Raw genomic sequence first — 16416 nt, 5'->3', positions numbered from 1 at the left:
AACCCAACAGGTTCCAGCCAACATAGAGCACCAGACAAAAAGCACACAACTTCAGGGGCGCCTGAGTGGCTCAATCGGTTAAACGTCTAACTCTTTTTTTTTTTTTTTAATTTTTTTTTTTTAATGTTTTCATTTATTTTTGAGACAGAGAGAGACAGAGCATGAGCAGGGGAGGGGCAGAGAGAGAGGGAGACACAGAATCTGAAGCAGGCTCCAGGTTCTGAGCCATCAGCCCAGAGCCTGACGCGGGGCTCGAACTCACGGACCGCGAGACCGTGACCTGAGCCAAAGTCAGACGCTCAACCCACTGAGCTACCCAGGCGCCCCGTAAACGTCTAACTCTTGATTTCAGCTCAGCTCATGATCCCAGGTTTGAGAGTTCAGGCCCCGCGTCAGGCTCTGTGCTGACAGCATGCCTGGAGCCTGCCTGGGATTCTCTCTTTTCCTCTCTCTCTGCCCCTCCCCTGCTCATGCACTCGCTCACGCTCTCTCAAAAATAAATAAGCATTTCAGAAAAAAAGCACGCAACTTCAAATACACAAAAAAGGCAATGAAAGTAAAGAGCTCAGCCTCAAGCAGAAGCACAAAGCCCAGGTTCCACTAGGTTTAGAATTGTGTATTGATGATCGTGGAAAAGGAACCGTCCCCACAATTACGATACAAACTATAAAACACAGACTTCAAGAAAGTGGCAGCAGGGTCCAAGAAGGCAGGTTGCTTTCATTCAGCCAGTGTTCACGACACAGCAGCACACACAGCCAGACGCTTTGTGGCGTCAGCCTCCTCTGCTTCCCCTTCAAGAAGTCGCTTTCGACTCGTGGAAGGCTGGAAATAAAAAGGGAAGAATGTTCAAAGAGAACTGTCGGCTTTAAGATTATCAAAGTGTCCCACTAATGCTTCCGGTAAGTTTGGAGCATTTCATGTGCAACTTCTAGTACCAAGAATTAGGAGTCGTCCCCCTGGACACCTGAGTCCCCACCATGCCTCCCTGGACTCAGACATGCTTATCAAATGGACATTTCTGTCTCCCTTGTGGCTTGTGAGCACTTGATGTAATACTGACATTAAGCAGCATAACCGCCCTCCCTCCCCTCTGTCATCTTCTCCTAAATTATGAAGTTTAAAGGGACTACAATACCTCTTGCTGGGAGCCCCAAATCTTGCTCTTTTTTGGGAAGACCATCTTTTTTGTGTGTGTCTTTATTTTCCCATTGATAAAATACCCAGGGGACATTAGGAAGGGGAATGTTATTCACCAAGAGAAGGCAGGATAGTAATGAATAGATATTGAAGTATACTAACAACTTTGGGGGAAATAAAATTGTAACCAATAAATAATCAACCACTCACCCAGATTTTAAATTTTCAACAAGTTTAAATTTGAACTCCTACTAGAGTCTTCCAATTCTGCCTTGCAGGAGACCTCTTGAATGACAATCCCTAGCTGTGCTTGTTTAATGCATTAAACACACTCTTCATTATTAAATCTTCTAAGGGTGCTAGGGCCAATCAAGTGGAAACAAAATATCTACGACGTTATTCCAAAAAAATATTAAGCAATTGCTACTAAGGAGACCTTTCAAGCTCCTCACCCTTGCTCGTTAGTTCTTTAAAACTGAGGATACTACATTTAATGACCATCATCCGAAATACCTGGGCTGGGACTTGGGGTACAGTCGTCGACTTATTTTCTTCAAAAAGCAAATTCTGAAATTTTCTCTTCATGTCCTCATCCTGTGAAGAAATGAAAAAACCTAAGTGGGCTGTGTCTGAAAGAACGAAAGTTCCTAGGAATCCTAGACAGGTCTAGGATGCCCCTGGAAAGAGGAAAGTGGGTAAGGACACCCAGTCAGTCCACCAAAAGGCACGCTCTTGCTAAGGCTCCAGCAGGGAAAGAACCAGGCGCTCCTCTCCTCTGCCTTCTCAGAGGAATCTAATCAGCAGTCAATGCTTAGTCAACACTGGCTGAATCAAACCCACAGGCCTCAGCTGTCAGGAGTGCAGAGACAACCACAGACATTAGCAGTCAAGAGACTTTCAGGACTAGCATCCCAGATCCTGAGAGATGGCAATCGAGAAGCCAGAGGCTGGGACTAGCTCAGTTCCCTGAGGGCTGACTCCCTGCAGCTCCCCAAATCTTTCCAGGAGGTGCCCACTCCCTGTGCCAACAATAAGGTCATTTACTAGGGCCACCCTAACCAAGCAACCCAGCACCCCAGAAAAATTCTCCCAGCAAGTGCTACACAAGTCACCAGAAGGACTTCAAGCCCACAATATCCCAGAGCTAATGAGAAAGGAAGACAGATGAACAGGTCATACATAGCATTACAGGGATTTTGTGCTGCTAGACAGAGAAGCTGGGAGAGGGGTGCATGTGCACACACAGAAATCCTGCCCACATGTCTGTGAGGGTAATTCCCACCTCCAGGAATGTTCACTTCCGCAAGGCTCAAGGATTTGCATCTGGGAACCCTGAAAGGTAACCAGGCACAGCTCTCCCCACCTTCAGAAAGGTGAACATCCAGGACTAGGATGGGGCCAGGTAGAAGCCCGGCTCAGCCACTAACAAGGAGTGTGCGCACAATATGGACCCACAGCTGCCTGATTCCGAAGTCCCAGGATTCCCACCCCCCGCACTGAGCCAAGAGCAACACAGGGTGGAGGTAGCGGGGAGCAGAGGACATAGGGGTGAAGGCCTCCAACATTCAGCAGTTCGAGGCGTATATAACTGCAGTGCTCGGGGATTAAGACACCTGTTGTGTATTGAGGAGCTGGATCACCCGCTTCGATCACACTGTTTTCTGCATCACTCCATGTAGCGCCCACTGCCCATTTTGAGAGCACCAGGTTCATCCGGATTCTGCTCTACAATCTCCCTTAGAATCTCACCTCCTATGTAATGCCACTCTCAAAATTCCTTCCCTTATTTCCTCCTATACCTGCTCACAGCCTCCACCGGCAATGCCCTCCTTGCCCTCCTGCCCATCCACCTCAACCACCTTCTCATTTACTCAGTGAACAAATACTTTGTGAGCAACCTTAGGAGCCAGGTACCATAAAAGTCACAGGTGCCTCCATGTCAGAGGGACAAAACCAACACTGAAAATGCTGCTCCCCATTGTTATGGACTAAGATATGTCCACCTCCACCCCCGTAGTTCATATGTGAAAGCCCTAACCCCCCAGTGACTATTTGGAGACAGGGCCTTTAAAGAGGTAATTAAGTTAAAATAAGGCTGTTAGGGTGGGGCCGCAATCCGATACAACGGATGTCCTCATTAGAAGAGAGACACCAGGGATGTGAGCACAGAGAAAAGACCACGTGAGGACAGAGAGAAGACAGCCATCTGCACGGCAAGGAGAAAGGCTTCAGGAGAAACCGAATCTGCCAACATCTTGAAACTGGGACTTCTAGCCCCTTGAATGGGGAGGATATGAATTCCTGCCATGTAAGCCACCCAGCCTGTGCTATTTTGTTATAGCAGCCTCAGCAAACTGATACAGCCACGTCATCCCCAGGCCACTGATTTAGATGCTCTTCATATTGTGTGAACCTGTGAGCACCTGAAGCCCCTATCTCATTCTGAGCACCCCCCCATACTCTGCACCTACTCTTGTTACCACGTGTATCCCACTGCTCGCCTGTGACTGTGGTCGGGGTTGGCCCCCACCCAGACCATCAGCTCCGCAAGTCCAGGACTTAACTTATTCTTCTCTGCATCCCCAGTTAAGTGTTGACACATCAACTCATTAACTGTCCTCTGAAAGAATGAACGCATGAGGAAATGAAACCACACCCCATGCCCCAAATGGCAACTCTTCAGTACAGCCAAACAGAACTGACCACACGCCTATTTTGGCCTGTATTTAAACAAGTTGTCAGTTAGCAATAACATGGAAAAGGAGCTCATTAAATACGGCAGGTAGCAATGGGTATCTGAAAACAGCCTTCCTTTCAGAGCTTTACAACCTATTCAAAAATATTAAACTGTAATATGCCTCAAAGACAAGTAGGAAGGAATTCTCTATTTCAAGAAGTAAATATGAGGCCAAAAAGTCGACATAAAGGATGTTCCCCAAACTGAACTGTTAATAACAGGAGAGACTGGAACTCACATTCCAAACACTCCATCCAGGGCCAGACCCACAAAACCATTTGGCTTCTTCAAAAATACTGGATTTTCCCAAAATAAAACCTAAACTATCACTAGCAGATGATTTATGTGGGCAGCGTCTGCACTCTGGTCCTCACTCTGTGTCGAGTTCCACGGTTTGCAGCAAAAACACAATGTGGACAAAAGAGTATTCAAGTGAGACCCCCATGGCAGGGCTGAACTTCACCTTTTCCTCAGTTGTTAGTAACAGTTTTCTTTGGAGACAAACAGAACAAGAAAAACAGGCTATGCTCCTTCGTAAATTTCAGGCAGCTACAGACCCTGTTCCCTGACCTAACCGGCAAGCTCTGTTTTTTTCAAGATTAACACAGCTCCTCCACCTCCACATCTGGCCCCAAGAGTTTCCCTATTAGGGCACATAAAAAGAGCCAAGAGGCATGTTTTTCTTTTTCACCAAAATTAAATCCCCACATGCAAAGGCACCCTTTGTTTCCAAATTCCTTTTCTCCAGGGTCCTGCTGTTTCAAATCTGTGTGGTCTATTAAGTGCTAAATCATCTGACAGATTTCTTGGGGTCGGAGGGAGACTGCTGTTTCCAGGGCAATAGCCCAAACAAATGTATCTACTTTTTTTTTTTTTTTTTCTTTTAAGGATTTGTTGTTCTCCACCTGAGCCAGCGCGGGAGCAACACGTTAGGTGTGGAGGGCTGGAACAGAGAAAGAATAGAGGCAGTCTTCCGAGAGTTCCAGAAGCAGAGTTCTGAGAATGAATGGCCCCAAGGAGTTCCTGGACCAGGTGATCCCCACAGTACTTGAGCCTCTAGCTCAAGCCAACTGGTTAAGTTCCCCATCCCCATAGGAAACAGACCAACTAGAAGTTAACAAGAATGGGTATGTCTGTGCTTGAATGGAACCGTACTTAACAGAAGGTCTGACATCCATCAGAAAACCTGCCCCAACCATGCTGGAGCTAATTCTAAAACCAAAGTTTAGTCCAGCAAAGCCACAAAGGACTTCCAAGTCTGGCAGCTAGAATGAGGTCAGGGTATAATCTAACAGCAGCCACAACCCCTAGAGGGGCACATAGGTAATACAGACTTCAAAGATCCAGGTAACTTTGCAGTAATGGCATGTTTATTCGCCATGAATAAGAAGTGGGACCCTTAGTGGCACCTGGGTGGCTCAGTCTATTATTGAGCGTCTGACTCTTGATTTCGGCTCAGGTCATGATCTCATAGTCATGAGATCGAGCCCCATGTCAGGCTCATGTGCCCGTGAGCCTGCTTAAGATGCTCCTTCTGGTCCTGCCCCCCCCCCCCCCAAAAAAGAAGTGAGACCCTGTATGCCCAATTACTTAGGCTTAAACAAATAGCCAGATTCTCCCCCAGAGAATCTGCCCTCCTCCTCCCGTGACTTAAGGTTGAAGGCAGCTGGAATGCAGCCAACCCCACCTGTTCAGGGTGAGAGGTTTGAGGAAAGAGGATGACACAGCTGGGGGTGGAGGTTTACAGCTGGAACAACCTCTCAAAGTACCACAGCCAAAATGCACACTCAGGGAACCCGAGTGGGCCTAGGACAGGCCATAAAGTGAGCTTGTCTACCCCAGGAGTCACAAGTTAAGTTGGGACGGTTATATCCAAAGATACACTTATACTCACGACCCATATACACACATAAACATACCCGACACACTTAAAGCTCAATCTCAAGCAAGTGCATTAAACAGACTCAACAAAGCAAACGTGTTTGCAACTTTTTCCTCATCCCTCAGGCACAGCTGAGAGCTGCCCATAGAGTTCATGCTAGCGAGCACTGCCCCATACCCACCTGAAGCCATGGGTGTCTTAAAGCCTCCTCTGTCGTAAAACGCACCTTTGGATCCACTATTAGCAGCTTCTTGACAAGGTCCAGAGCTAAAGCAATAAGATAATTTATCACATCACAGTGAAAACGGTAGATATATTAAATCCACAAAATTAAAGTATGCCAGAATCACAGGCCAACATCCAGAAAGACAGAGGGGGGGCTAAGGTCATTGCCAGCCAACAGGTGTGGTGGACAGGGTCCCCTGTCCTCCTCTCTGTATTTAGAGCTCTCTGAGAAAACCAGGAATGACCTCGATGCCCCCATCTCTCCCTGCTTGCACATCACAACCTCTTCGCCCCCTGTTCCCTCGCTCGTTGCTGGATTCAACTTCAAACTAATTAAATCTGAACTACTGCCTCATTCTAAGACGCTCAGGATGCTCGGCCAACTCTCCCGAGACCCATGGAATGACAGAGAGAGTTTCTCAGCCAGCAACAGGCTCCCTGGAACTGGAGGTTTGGCAGAAACAAAGCTTAACAGCAATCACCATGCTGAGACTGCCTTTCTACTGCAACAGTATTATTCCTTTCACATTCTAAGATTTAACAGAATCACCTATGTTACTTCACATTTAGTTTTAGTTTTCTACTTGCCCTTTTGAGAATTACAAAGTTACACTTTTACATCCTAAAATGCAAAGTAATTACTTTTGTTCTTACATGCTCATTCACAGGAGACTTTGTAACTGAAAAGTTACTTATTATTTTGTACCCTTAATAGGTACAGGGCACTTGCTTCTGTTCCACTTACCCTCACAAAAACCCCTTAAGGTAAAGTTTATTGTACCTGCTTTACATATAAAGGAAAGGGTGACTCAGAGAGGTTACGTATCTTGCCTAAGGTCACATAGCTAGGAAGTAGCCAACCCAAAACATGAGTCTCACTTAGCCTGGTTGAGGAGCCCATGTTCTTAATAACTTCCTCTGCCCCTCAAAAGGTGCAAAACAAACAATAGAAAATAAGAAGTAACAGGAGAAACATAACAACTTGAAAAGAAATTCCCACCACGGCACACACATTTTACCAAACGACAAATTCTTAACCTTTTCATATCCATACCCTTCTCTGAGACCTCTGCCCAGACTTCGGGAATGAAGTTGAATTTTCCACTGGTGATCTGATCCTTCAAGGACACTTGAGTCTTATGCTCAGAGAAAGGTGGATACCCACTAAGGCTTAACATCGGTAGAGAAAGAAAGGAAAAGAAATCAAGTAGCATTCTCAGTGGCATTTGGACATATAGATTAGATTTTTCTTTAAATCAACGGTCAAGATAAGTCACCCAGATTAAACACAAGCTCTCTACCTGGGCACGTTTCTGTTTTCACCTAACTACTTCCAACCAGACTCTGAAGCAATGAAACTTTTCTTACCAAATAAAAAGAATAACTCCTAAACTCCAGCAATCCACAGCTCGGTTATATCCAGCAGTCCCAAAGGAATTAAGAACCTCAGGAGCCAGGTAGGTAGGGGTACCACATAAGGTTCTCATGAGAGAGGTCTCCCCCAAAATCTTAGACTGCCCAAAATCAGTAATCTAAAATTAAGGACAAAAGCGAATCATTTTTAATGGCAAAATAAAATTAAACGATCAGCATAGTCTGCCACTCCCAAAAGCTATGCAGGCTAGATCAGCTCCTATCCTATACAGTCCATGCCTGCTGTTAAAATCTGGAATTTTGTTTAAACTAAAATTTCAAAGTGAAGAAAGCTGAAGGTTTTTTCTCCAACTTATCCGTGGTTCTCTGTAACCTTACAAGAGGTTTGTAACCCTTATCATAGACTCTAGGGTCCTAATCAGTTATCCATGGTTTCTTTTAGGCTCTGGTTTCTCAACCAATATCCCAACACTGGAATAACTGAGGAGCTTGGAAAAAATACTTGGCACCCGGATGCCACCTTCAGTGATTGTGAGATGCAGTGTGGGTGTCGTGATTTTTATTTATTTATTTATTTTTAATTAATAGGAGATTCTATAGGAAGCCAGGCTTGGGAAGCACCACCTTAGAAAGCAGGAGAAGATAAGGGATGTGATTCTCATCCATCTAGACCCCTCCTTCCATTCTCAGAACAAAAGTGGCTCGTATAAAGAGGAGCTCAGTAAATGCCCATAAGACTCTGAATCAAAGCAATACCACCTGGTCTCTAAAATAACTGCTAATAGTGGAAGGGTCAAGTTCTCTACCTTTTTATGCTCCCACTTTTTACTTGATGAATCTTTAAAGTTTATGAATAGAAATTTGGGGTGGCCACAGAAAGAGTTTTCTTACCTTTATAAGACAGTCCTCTTTTTGGGATGAGAGTAAAACATTCTCTGGCTTTAAGTCCCGATGTATAATGCCGTTTTCATGAAGGTACTACACAGAAAAGGAGGCATGACCCTCAGGTTTATGGAGTAGGTATGTGAGTAAAGACAGACAGACAAGACACACACACACACACACACACACACCTTACAGCTGGGATGAAACCATAAGCCAGGTTACTCACAACCACATTACCCCAAATCACAGAAAACTACTGGGTAAAGGGCTTAGTGTTTATAAATTTGTTTTCAAGAAAATCTTTAGGGGCACCTGGCTGGCTCAGGCAGTAGATCTTGCAACTCTTGATCTCAGGGTTGTCAGTTTGAGCCCCACATTAGGGGTGGAGATTACTTAAAAAGAAAATCTTAAAAAAAAAAAAAAAGAAAGAAAATCTTTAAAACGTAGGAAAAATGATATTTGCAACTATGTGGATGGAACCAGAGGGTATTATGCTAAGCGAAATTAGAGAAAGACAAATATCATATGACTTCACTCATATGAGGACTTTAAGAGACAAAACAGATGAACATAAGGAAAGGGAAACAAAAATAATATAAAAACAGAGAGGGGGACAAAACATGAGACTCATAAATATGGAGAACAAACAGAGGGTTCCTGGAGGGGGTTTGGGGGGGGGGGATGAACTAAATGGGTAAAGGGCATTAAGGAATCTACTCCTGAAATCATTGTTGCACTATATGCTAATTTGGATGTAAATTTAAAAAGATTTAAAAAGTAGGGAAGATGAAAAATGCAACTTATGACAATAGACCGTTCATTTCACTCTTCAAAATAATAAATATCCCTTCATATAGGCAGAAATCTAAGGTGTCAATTTCATTTATAAAAATGTAAATGAGTGATTAAAGGATTTTGAAAATTTATTAAAGTAAAGCATAAAAATTCCACCAAAATTATGTACTTGGTCATTCACTTCCTGAGAATTTTTTTAAAAAAATTTTTAATGCTAATTTATTTCTAAGAGAGGGAGAGAGACAGAGCGTGAGTGCAGGAGGGGCAGAGAGAGAGGGAGACCCAGAATCCAAAGCAGGCTCCAGGCTCTGAGCTGTCAGCACAGAGCCCAAAACAGGGGCTTGAACTCACGAGCTGTGAAATCATGACCTGAGCGGAAGTGGAAAAATCTCAACTGACTGAGCCACGGAGGCACCCAGATCTCACGTTCTGTGAGACAGCCCTGTGTCAGGCTCTGTGCTGACAGAGTGGAGCCTGCTTGGGATTCTCTCTCCTTCTCTCTCTCTCTCTCTGCCCCTCCCCCACATGTATATGCTGGCTCACGCTCCCCCTCTCTCTCAAAATAAATAAATAAACTTAAAAAAAAAAAAAAAAAAGAACTGAGGGCTTCTCTTACCTGTACGGCCAGGAGCATCTGGTAAAAATAGAGCTTGCACGTAGCTTCTTTCAGGCGTTTATTCCCCACCACCCTGTCAAACAGCTCTCCTCCTTCCATCCTGAAACAGACAGGCAAAGCAGGGGGTGGTTCTTGGGTGGAAGATAGTAACACAAACAAAACAAACTCATTCAGACGGGCAAAGAGCTGCCCTTTTTATTCTCACGAGGACTCCCGTTTGTACAAACAATGAGGTAGTAAGTCTCCTGTCCACAGTGAAGATGTCCTTGTTGGAAACTAAGGAACGGGGAAAGATGGAAGGAGTGGGCAGTGGGCACTCAGGAGCTTTTAAGAATCTGACTCGGCAGACGGGAGGCAGAGCCCAGGAGTCTGCGTTTTCATCATGCACCCCAGCTGATTCAGAGACTGAGACAGAGCGGCAAACTGGAGCCCGCAATCAGACGGCGGGTGTCTGAACCCTAGCCCCACCATTCCTAGCTCTGGAGCTTTGGACAAGTTACACACCCTCTCTGAGCTTGTTTCTGCCTCTTAAAAAAATAGGGACAATCCTCCCCCTACCTTGATGGCTGTGGTAAAAATTAAGAGATAATTCATGGAGGTAAGGCGCCTGGCACAAGTGGCTGTTTGGCAGGGTTATTCAATTCCTCTGAACTTCAGTTTCCTTTTCTGTAAAGTGGGACTAAAGATCGTAACCCATCCGTAACCTGTAAGTAACATGGATGACTGTTAATGAAGGGTACATGAGTCAATCCATGTAAAGTGCTTGGAGCAGTAATTGGCTCATAGTAAGTAATTAGCATCAGTGACTGTTACTGTATTACTTCTGTTTTAACTAGGTCCAAGCAGACAGCAACAGATATTCCCTCAAGCACCACAGGGGCCATCCAGTCTCTCCCAGTGCTATGATTGAGGCTGTTTACTATAAATTTTTTTTTTTTTAAGTTTATAGTTTCTCCTTCCCTGAATGCTTTTTTTTTTTTTTTTTTTTTAATTTTCATCCAAATTAGTTAGCATATAGTGCAACAATGATTTCGGGAGTAGATTCCTTAGTAGTAGAATCCCTTACCCATTTAGCCCATTCGCCCTCCCCACAACCCCTCCCGTAACCCTCAGTTTGTTCTCCATATTGATGAGTCTCTTAAGTTTTGTCCCCCTCCCTGTTTTTATATTATTTTTGTTTCCCTTCTCTTATGTTCCTCTGTTTTTATCTCTTAAAGTCCTCATATGAGTGAAGTCATGATTTTTGTCTTTCTCTGACTAATTTCACTTAGCATAATACCTCCAGTTTCCATCCACGTAGTTGCAAATGGCAAGATTTCATTCTTTTTGATTCCAAGTAATACTCCATTACACATCTTCTTTATCCATTCATCCATCGAGGGACATTTGGGCTCTTTCCATGCTTTGGCTATTGTTGATAGTGCTACTATAAGCATTGGGGTGCATGTGTCCCTTCGAAACAGCACACCTGTATCCCTTGGATAAATACCTAGTAGTGCAACTGCTGGGTCGTAGGGTAGTTCTGTTTTTAGTTTTTTGAGGAACCTCCATACTGTTTTCCAGAGTGGCTGCACCAGCTTGCATTCCCATGTTTACTATAAAATCTTACTCACCAACCTCCTTAGCCACTGGATACCACTCAGGAGCAAAGCCTTGCCTGTCTGCTCTAACAGCCACTCCCAGAAACACTACATATTTACATAGAAATGAACATCAAGACAGGCCCCTTCCATGAATGAGCCAGGAAATTATTCTGGTCACACCACAGAAGACAGGACTTTGTGGTTACTGAAAGAACCCAGCAAGTAAACCAGCACTGAGAAGATAATGAGGTGTCACCATGCCCCTAAGCACTGTGATCCCAAGCAGAAACATCCACCCAGGCAGATATTTCAGAGTAGTAATAGCCACCTGTGGTTGAACAACTGTGTGTGCCAGGTACTCTGCTGGGCACTTTCCATCCTTTATAGTATCTGATCTTTATGACTCTACATATGGGGAGTATCACTATTAGCACCCCACCCCCACCAACACTAGGAAAATAAATAAGAGTCAAGGACATGAAGTAAACTAACTCACAAGCAGTCACCTGCACAGCAGAATTCAAACCCAGACCTCAGACCCAGGGCCTGGAACCTCTAAGCCATATGCCTTTGGAAACATTGGGAGGACTTTAGATTTAGTACTAACCCCACATGCACACTTGGTGGGCCCCACCACCACATACATATGATGAGAGTCCCCAGGATGAGAAATGCAAGCCAGCATTGGATTTTTTGGTGGTTTATAAGCACTTGAATGGAAACAAATAGAAAACTTTATTACTTACAATTCCAAAACAATATAATAATCTTCAGCCTCAAAAAAGTCTTTAATCTTGATGATACAAGGCTAAGAGGGGAAAAAAGAGGAAATGTAGTGAGAAACTCCCAAGAGGAAAACCACAGAAGCAGAATGGAGGCATTTGCCCCCCTGCCTCAAGGCACTCTAAAGTTCACATAGCAGAAAAGGCAAAACAGCCTGTCAGCACAGAGCCAGATGCAGGGTTCAAACTCACAAACCCATGAGATTATGACCTGAGCCGAAATCAAGAGTCAGACGCTTAATCAAATGAGCCACCCAGGCACCCCTAATACTATGATTTTATACTTAGAAAGCACACCTATTGTTTTTACAATGTGAAGATAGACAGTAGAGTTGAGTGGTCTGGGTAAGTAAAAAATGTGGTAAGTATCTCTCAGGGACATACCCCACCCCAAGCAGAGAGAAGGCTTGTAGTTATTATCAAAATTAAAGGGAAGGGACGCCTGAGTGGCTCAGTGGGTTAAGGGTCCGACTTCAGCTCAGGTCATGATCTCGCGGCTTGTGAGTTCCAGCCCTGCATCAGGCTCTGTGCTCACAGCTCAGAGCCTGGAGCCTGCTTTGGATTCTGTGTCTCCCCCTCTCTCCGCCCCTCCCCTGCTCACGTTCTATCAAAAATGAACTAACATTAAAAAAAATAAAAAATAAATTAAAGGGAAGAGAGTTACACGATTTTTAGATTTTAGAGTAAGAAGAGTAGCAAAACTCACCAGAGTGACTGTCCTACAAAGCAAATTTCATCACATCCAATGCTCTGATTAAAATCCTCCTAGTGGTACAGGGCACCTGAGTGGCTAAGTCTGTTAAGCATCCAACTGTGGATTTCAGCTCATGGTTCATGGGATTAAGCCCTGCATCTGGCTCTGTGCCGATAGCGTGCAGTCTGTTTAGGATTCTCTCTCTCCCTCTCTCTCTGCCCCTCCCCTGCTTGCTCACTCTCTCTTAAAATAAATAAATAAACTTTAAAATCCTTCAAGTCGTAGCTTCCCATAATGAACTGTTGAACAGCAGTGAAGGGATGCCCCACTGCTTCCCCAGCACCATGGATCCTGGAAACATAATGCCGAGTGGAAGAGGCAAGTCACAAAAGACTTCAGAGTGTATGGAGTAGCTTCAATTGCATGGTCAGGTTTTCATTCTTTTTTATTATTATTATTTTTGAAACAGAGAGGAAGTGCAAGCGGGGGGGGGGGGGGGAAGCAGAAAGAGAGGGAGAGAATCCCAAGCAGGCTCTGCACTGCCAGCTAAGAGCCCAGTGTGGGGCTCGAAGCCACGACAATGAGATCATGACCTGGGCCAAAATGAAGAGTTGGACACTTAACCAACTGAGCCACCCAGGCACCCCCTCAAGTTTTCATTCTTAAGTTGAATGGTTAGTTCTTAGGTGTTCATTTCATTGCTTTGCTTCATAATTTATTGTTTTACATGTGCCAAATGTTACATAATTTAAACATATTTAAAGGAAGGAAAGGAGACCAATCAGGAGGGAGAGATGGAAGGAAATAGAAGAAAGACAGAAAGTAAGACAAGAGGAAAGCAAACCTTCGGAAACCTAACTTTTCAGCAGGAATTAGCAAACCCTGGAGACCCAGCCTTGTCCTGCCCCTACCCCCCCCCCCCCCCCGACCATGGCCAAATCTCCAGCTCCCGGTCCCATACATCCTCCTCTCCAGACCACAAAACACCCTGCCTACCCCAGACTTGCTGCGTTCTTTCCCAATGTCACACCTCTGCTTGCTGCCCTCCTGCCTGGTGATCCAGCCCTCTGGGCACACCTGGTCTCCAGCATCAGGCCCCAGCTCGAATGTCACCCTCGGGATGCATCCGCAGTCCCCTGTGTTGGTTCTCATCCATGTGGCCTCATGCTGCATCTTCAACATTTGTCTCCCCATCAGACTGCGACCTCCAGGAGGGCAGAAAAGGGAAACTAACACCCACCACGGGTCTCCTTTCATCAGGCGCTTGACAGGCTGAGTCAAGTCTTATTTCTCTTTCTAGAACCAACACTCAGCAGAGCAGCTGGCACACAGGAGACATTCATGTGCTGCGCAGATTAACGAGAACAATGGCAGTAACAGAAACACCACTGAAGGCAGACTCTACCACCACATGTTGGTCATGGCACACACACCATGAGAGTGAGGCTGAGAGCAAACCAGCTCTGCCACTCCTTACCTATGATCCCAGCACATTTGGCTCTGCGTGACCAGCTGTATTGCCACAAAAATGAAGACACTGGATACGCACTGTAATGTTATACTAAGAGGAATGGAAAGGGGAACTAAGATTCTCATATGCTGTCACAGGAAGGCAACAGGCTATCTAAAATCGATAGGGATACCTGGGTGGCTCAGTCGGTTAAGAGTCCGACATCAGCTCAGGTCGTGATCTCACAGTTCGTGAGTTTGAGCCCTGCGTCAGGCTCCACGCTGACAGTGCAAAGCCAGCTTGGGATTCTCTCTCCCTCTGTCTCCGCCCCTCCCCTACCTGTACACGCATGCGCTCTCGCTCTCTCTCTCAAAATAAGTTAATAAACTTAAAAAGAATTTGACCATAAAAAAATAAGATTGATAAACCAAGAGATAGCAGTTTATGTATATTATGTAGAAATACGGAGATAAATTCATTCAAACAAAAAACAGATCCAAGAGTTTTAAAATGTTTGGGGGGGGGGGGGCGTGGGGGCTACAGACCTACAGTCTGTGTATGAACCTTTGAGCAATATTTGACTCTCTAGATCATATGCATGTGATATCCTGATATAATAAAGCAGAAGTAGAAGAAAAGGCACACATGGAAAAGGAACAGAAATTGAGAGGAACAGATGAGAGCTGCTTGGTTCTGCCTGGCATCATCAGGCCAGCGCCCACCTGGGAATGGACTGGTCTGGGAGCTGGCAGAGCACGAGGAGGTGCCCAACAGTCAGAGCCTGCAGGACTGCATCCTCTAAGGTACCACCATCTCTAGGGTCATTCGTTGGCTGGAGTGTCGAGGCTGAAGGTGTCTCTCATGAACCGGAGGCTACTACCCTAAACCTTCCAGTTAGATCACACAGGGAAAAGTTTAGGGAATGGCAGTGATTTCTCCAGACCGCAAAACATTCCCCCAAGCGTGTTCTCCATGCGGAAAGCTTGGCAAGCACATCTCATCGAATTCCTACACTGACCTTTAAGGTATGTATCCATATTGTCTCCACTGCAGAGATAAAGAAACAGGGGCGTTGAAAAATGAAATGACCTTCTCAGAGCCAGGAGGTAAGAGAGATGGGAGTGGGAACCCTGGTCTGTCTCCCCACTAGGCTGAAACCAGAGGAGGGGAGGGATGGCCAAGTCCATTTGTGCTCACCACCCCCGGGCCTAGAAGGCAGGCTGGCACAGTAAGTGTTTAACAACAGACTGAATCAATGCCTGGCTCCAAACGCCAGGCTCTACTCATTATCCCCCAAATGCACTCATGAGCCTGTGTTTCATTTCCAAGAGCTTTCCACATGCCCTTGTAAATTGCCAAGAAATTCTCTCCAGAGATCTTTTTTGAGGGTTCTCAATTCTTCTCGACTGCAGTGGACATTGGATTTGTATAAATGTTATGTTTGGGAATCCTCTGACATCAGAAAAAACTCTCTGAGGATTCTGGTTATCTTAGGGGTATGTTTGAAGCAACCCCACCCCAGAAAATTAGAGGGCTCCTCTCTTTAACAAGAGATTCCAGATCCCTTGGGGTGGGGGGGAGGCTAATTCAGGGGGCACCTGGGTGTCTTAGTCAATGAGTGTCCAACTTCAGCTTAGGTCATGATCTCATGGTTCATGGGTTCAGTCCCACGTTGGGCTCTCTGCTGTCAGCACAGAGCCTGCTTCTTTTCTCACTTCTTAAAAGACAGACTCAATGGTGCACGCCTGGGTGGCTCAGTCAGTTAAATGTCTGACTTTGGCTCAGGTCATGATCTCATGGTTCGTGGTTTCAAGCCCCGCATCCGGCTCTGTGCTGACAGCTCAGAGCCTGGAGCCTGCTTTGGATTCTGTGTCTCCCTCTCTCTGCCCCTACTATGTTCATGCTCTGTCTCTCTCTCTCTCTCTCTCCTCTCTCTCTCTCTCTCAAAAATAAACATTCAAAAAAAAAAAAAAAGACTCACTTTCTAGTGAGACAAGGCACAAAAAACGACAGCAACTATTCACACCCACCGAGGTAAATGGAAATCAGTACCACAAGTATTTACAGGTATTGAAAACAGGTATAATTAAGCCAAATTTACCAAATAGGCACTGTCTTCCCATAAACAATATGAGATAAAATATTAGGGAAATTTACCATGCATTTTGGTCAAAAACTCACTCAGTGGAAATATCACAGTTATTTAATCATGAAATCTTTATACAGTATTGTCCTCTCAAAATTTCAGAGCAA

The 16416-nt window shown here is 45.0% G+C and overlaps 1 protein-coding gene across 25 annotated transcripts in view; it reads right to left on the bottom strand.

Moving 5' to 3' along the window:
• Positions 1-601: 601 nt before the first annotated feature.
• The window catches only part of CHEK2 (checkpoint kinase 2), a 47488-nt gene continuing 31673 nt past the window's right edge, over positions 602-16416 (bottom strand). For all 25 annotated transcript variants that reach the window (XM_019814836.3, XM_045042365.1, XM_045042369.1 and 22 more), the window contains 8 exons: positions 11984-12045; positions 9655-9754; positions 8250-8336; positions 7353-7516; positions 7039-7154; positions 5941-6026; positions 1654-1734; positions 602-825 (listed from right to left, as the gene is read on the bottom strand). In XM_019814836.3, the coding sequence (XP_019670395.3) occupies positions 736-825; positions 1654-1734; positions 5941-6026; positions 7039-7154; positions 7353-7516; positions 8250-8336; positions 9655-9754; positions 11984-12045 (786 nt within the window). In that variant the 3' untranslated portion in view covers positions 602-735. The remainder of the gene's footprint in view (positions 826-1653; positions 1735-5940; positions 6027-7038; positions 7155-7352; positions 7517-8249; positions 8337-9654; positions 9755-11983; positions 12046-16416) is intronic.

The sequence above is a fragment of the Felis catus genome, chromosome D3, assembly GCF_018350175.1.
Source record: "Felis catus isolate Fca126 chromosome D3, F.catus_Fca126_mat1.0, whole genome shotgun sequence".
Taxonomy (NCBI): Eukaryota; Metazoa; Chordata; class Mammalia; order Carnivora; family Felidae; genus Felis; species Felis catus.
Note: the sequence above shows the minus strand (reverse complement) of the source record. Positions and strands in the feature narration are given on the sequence as shown.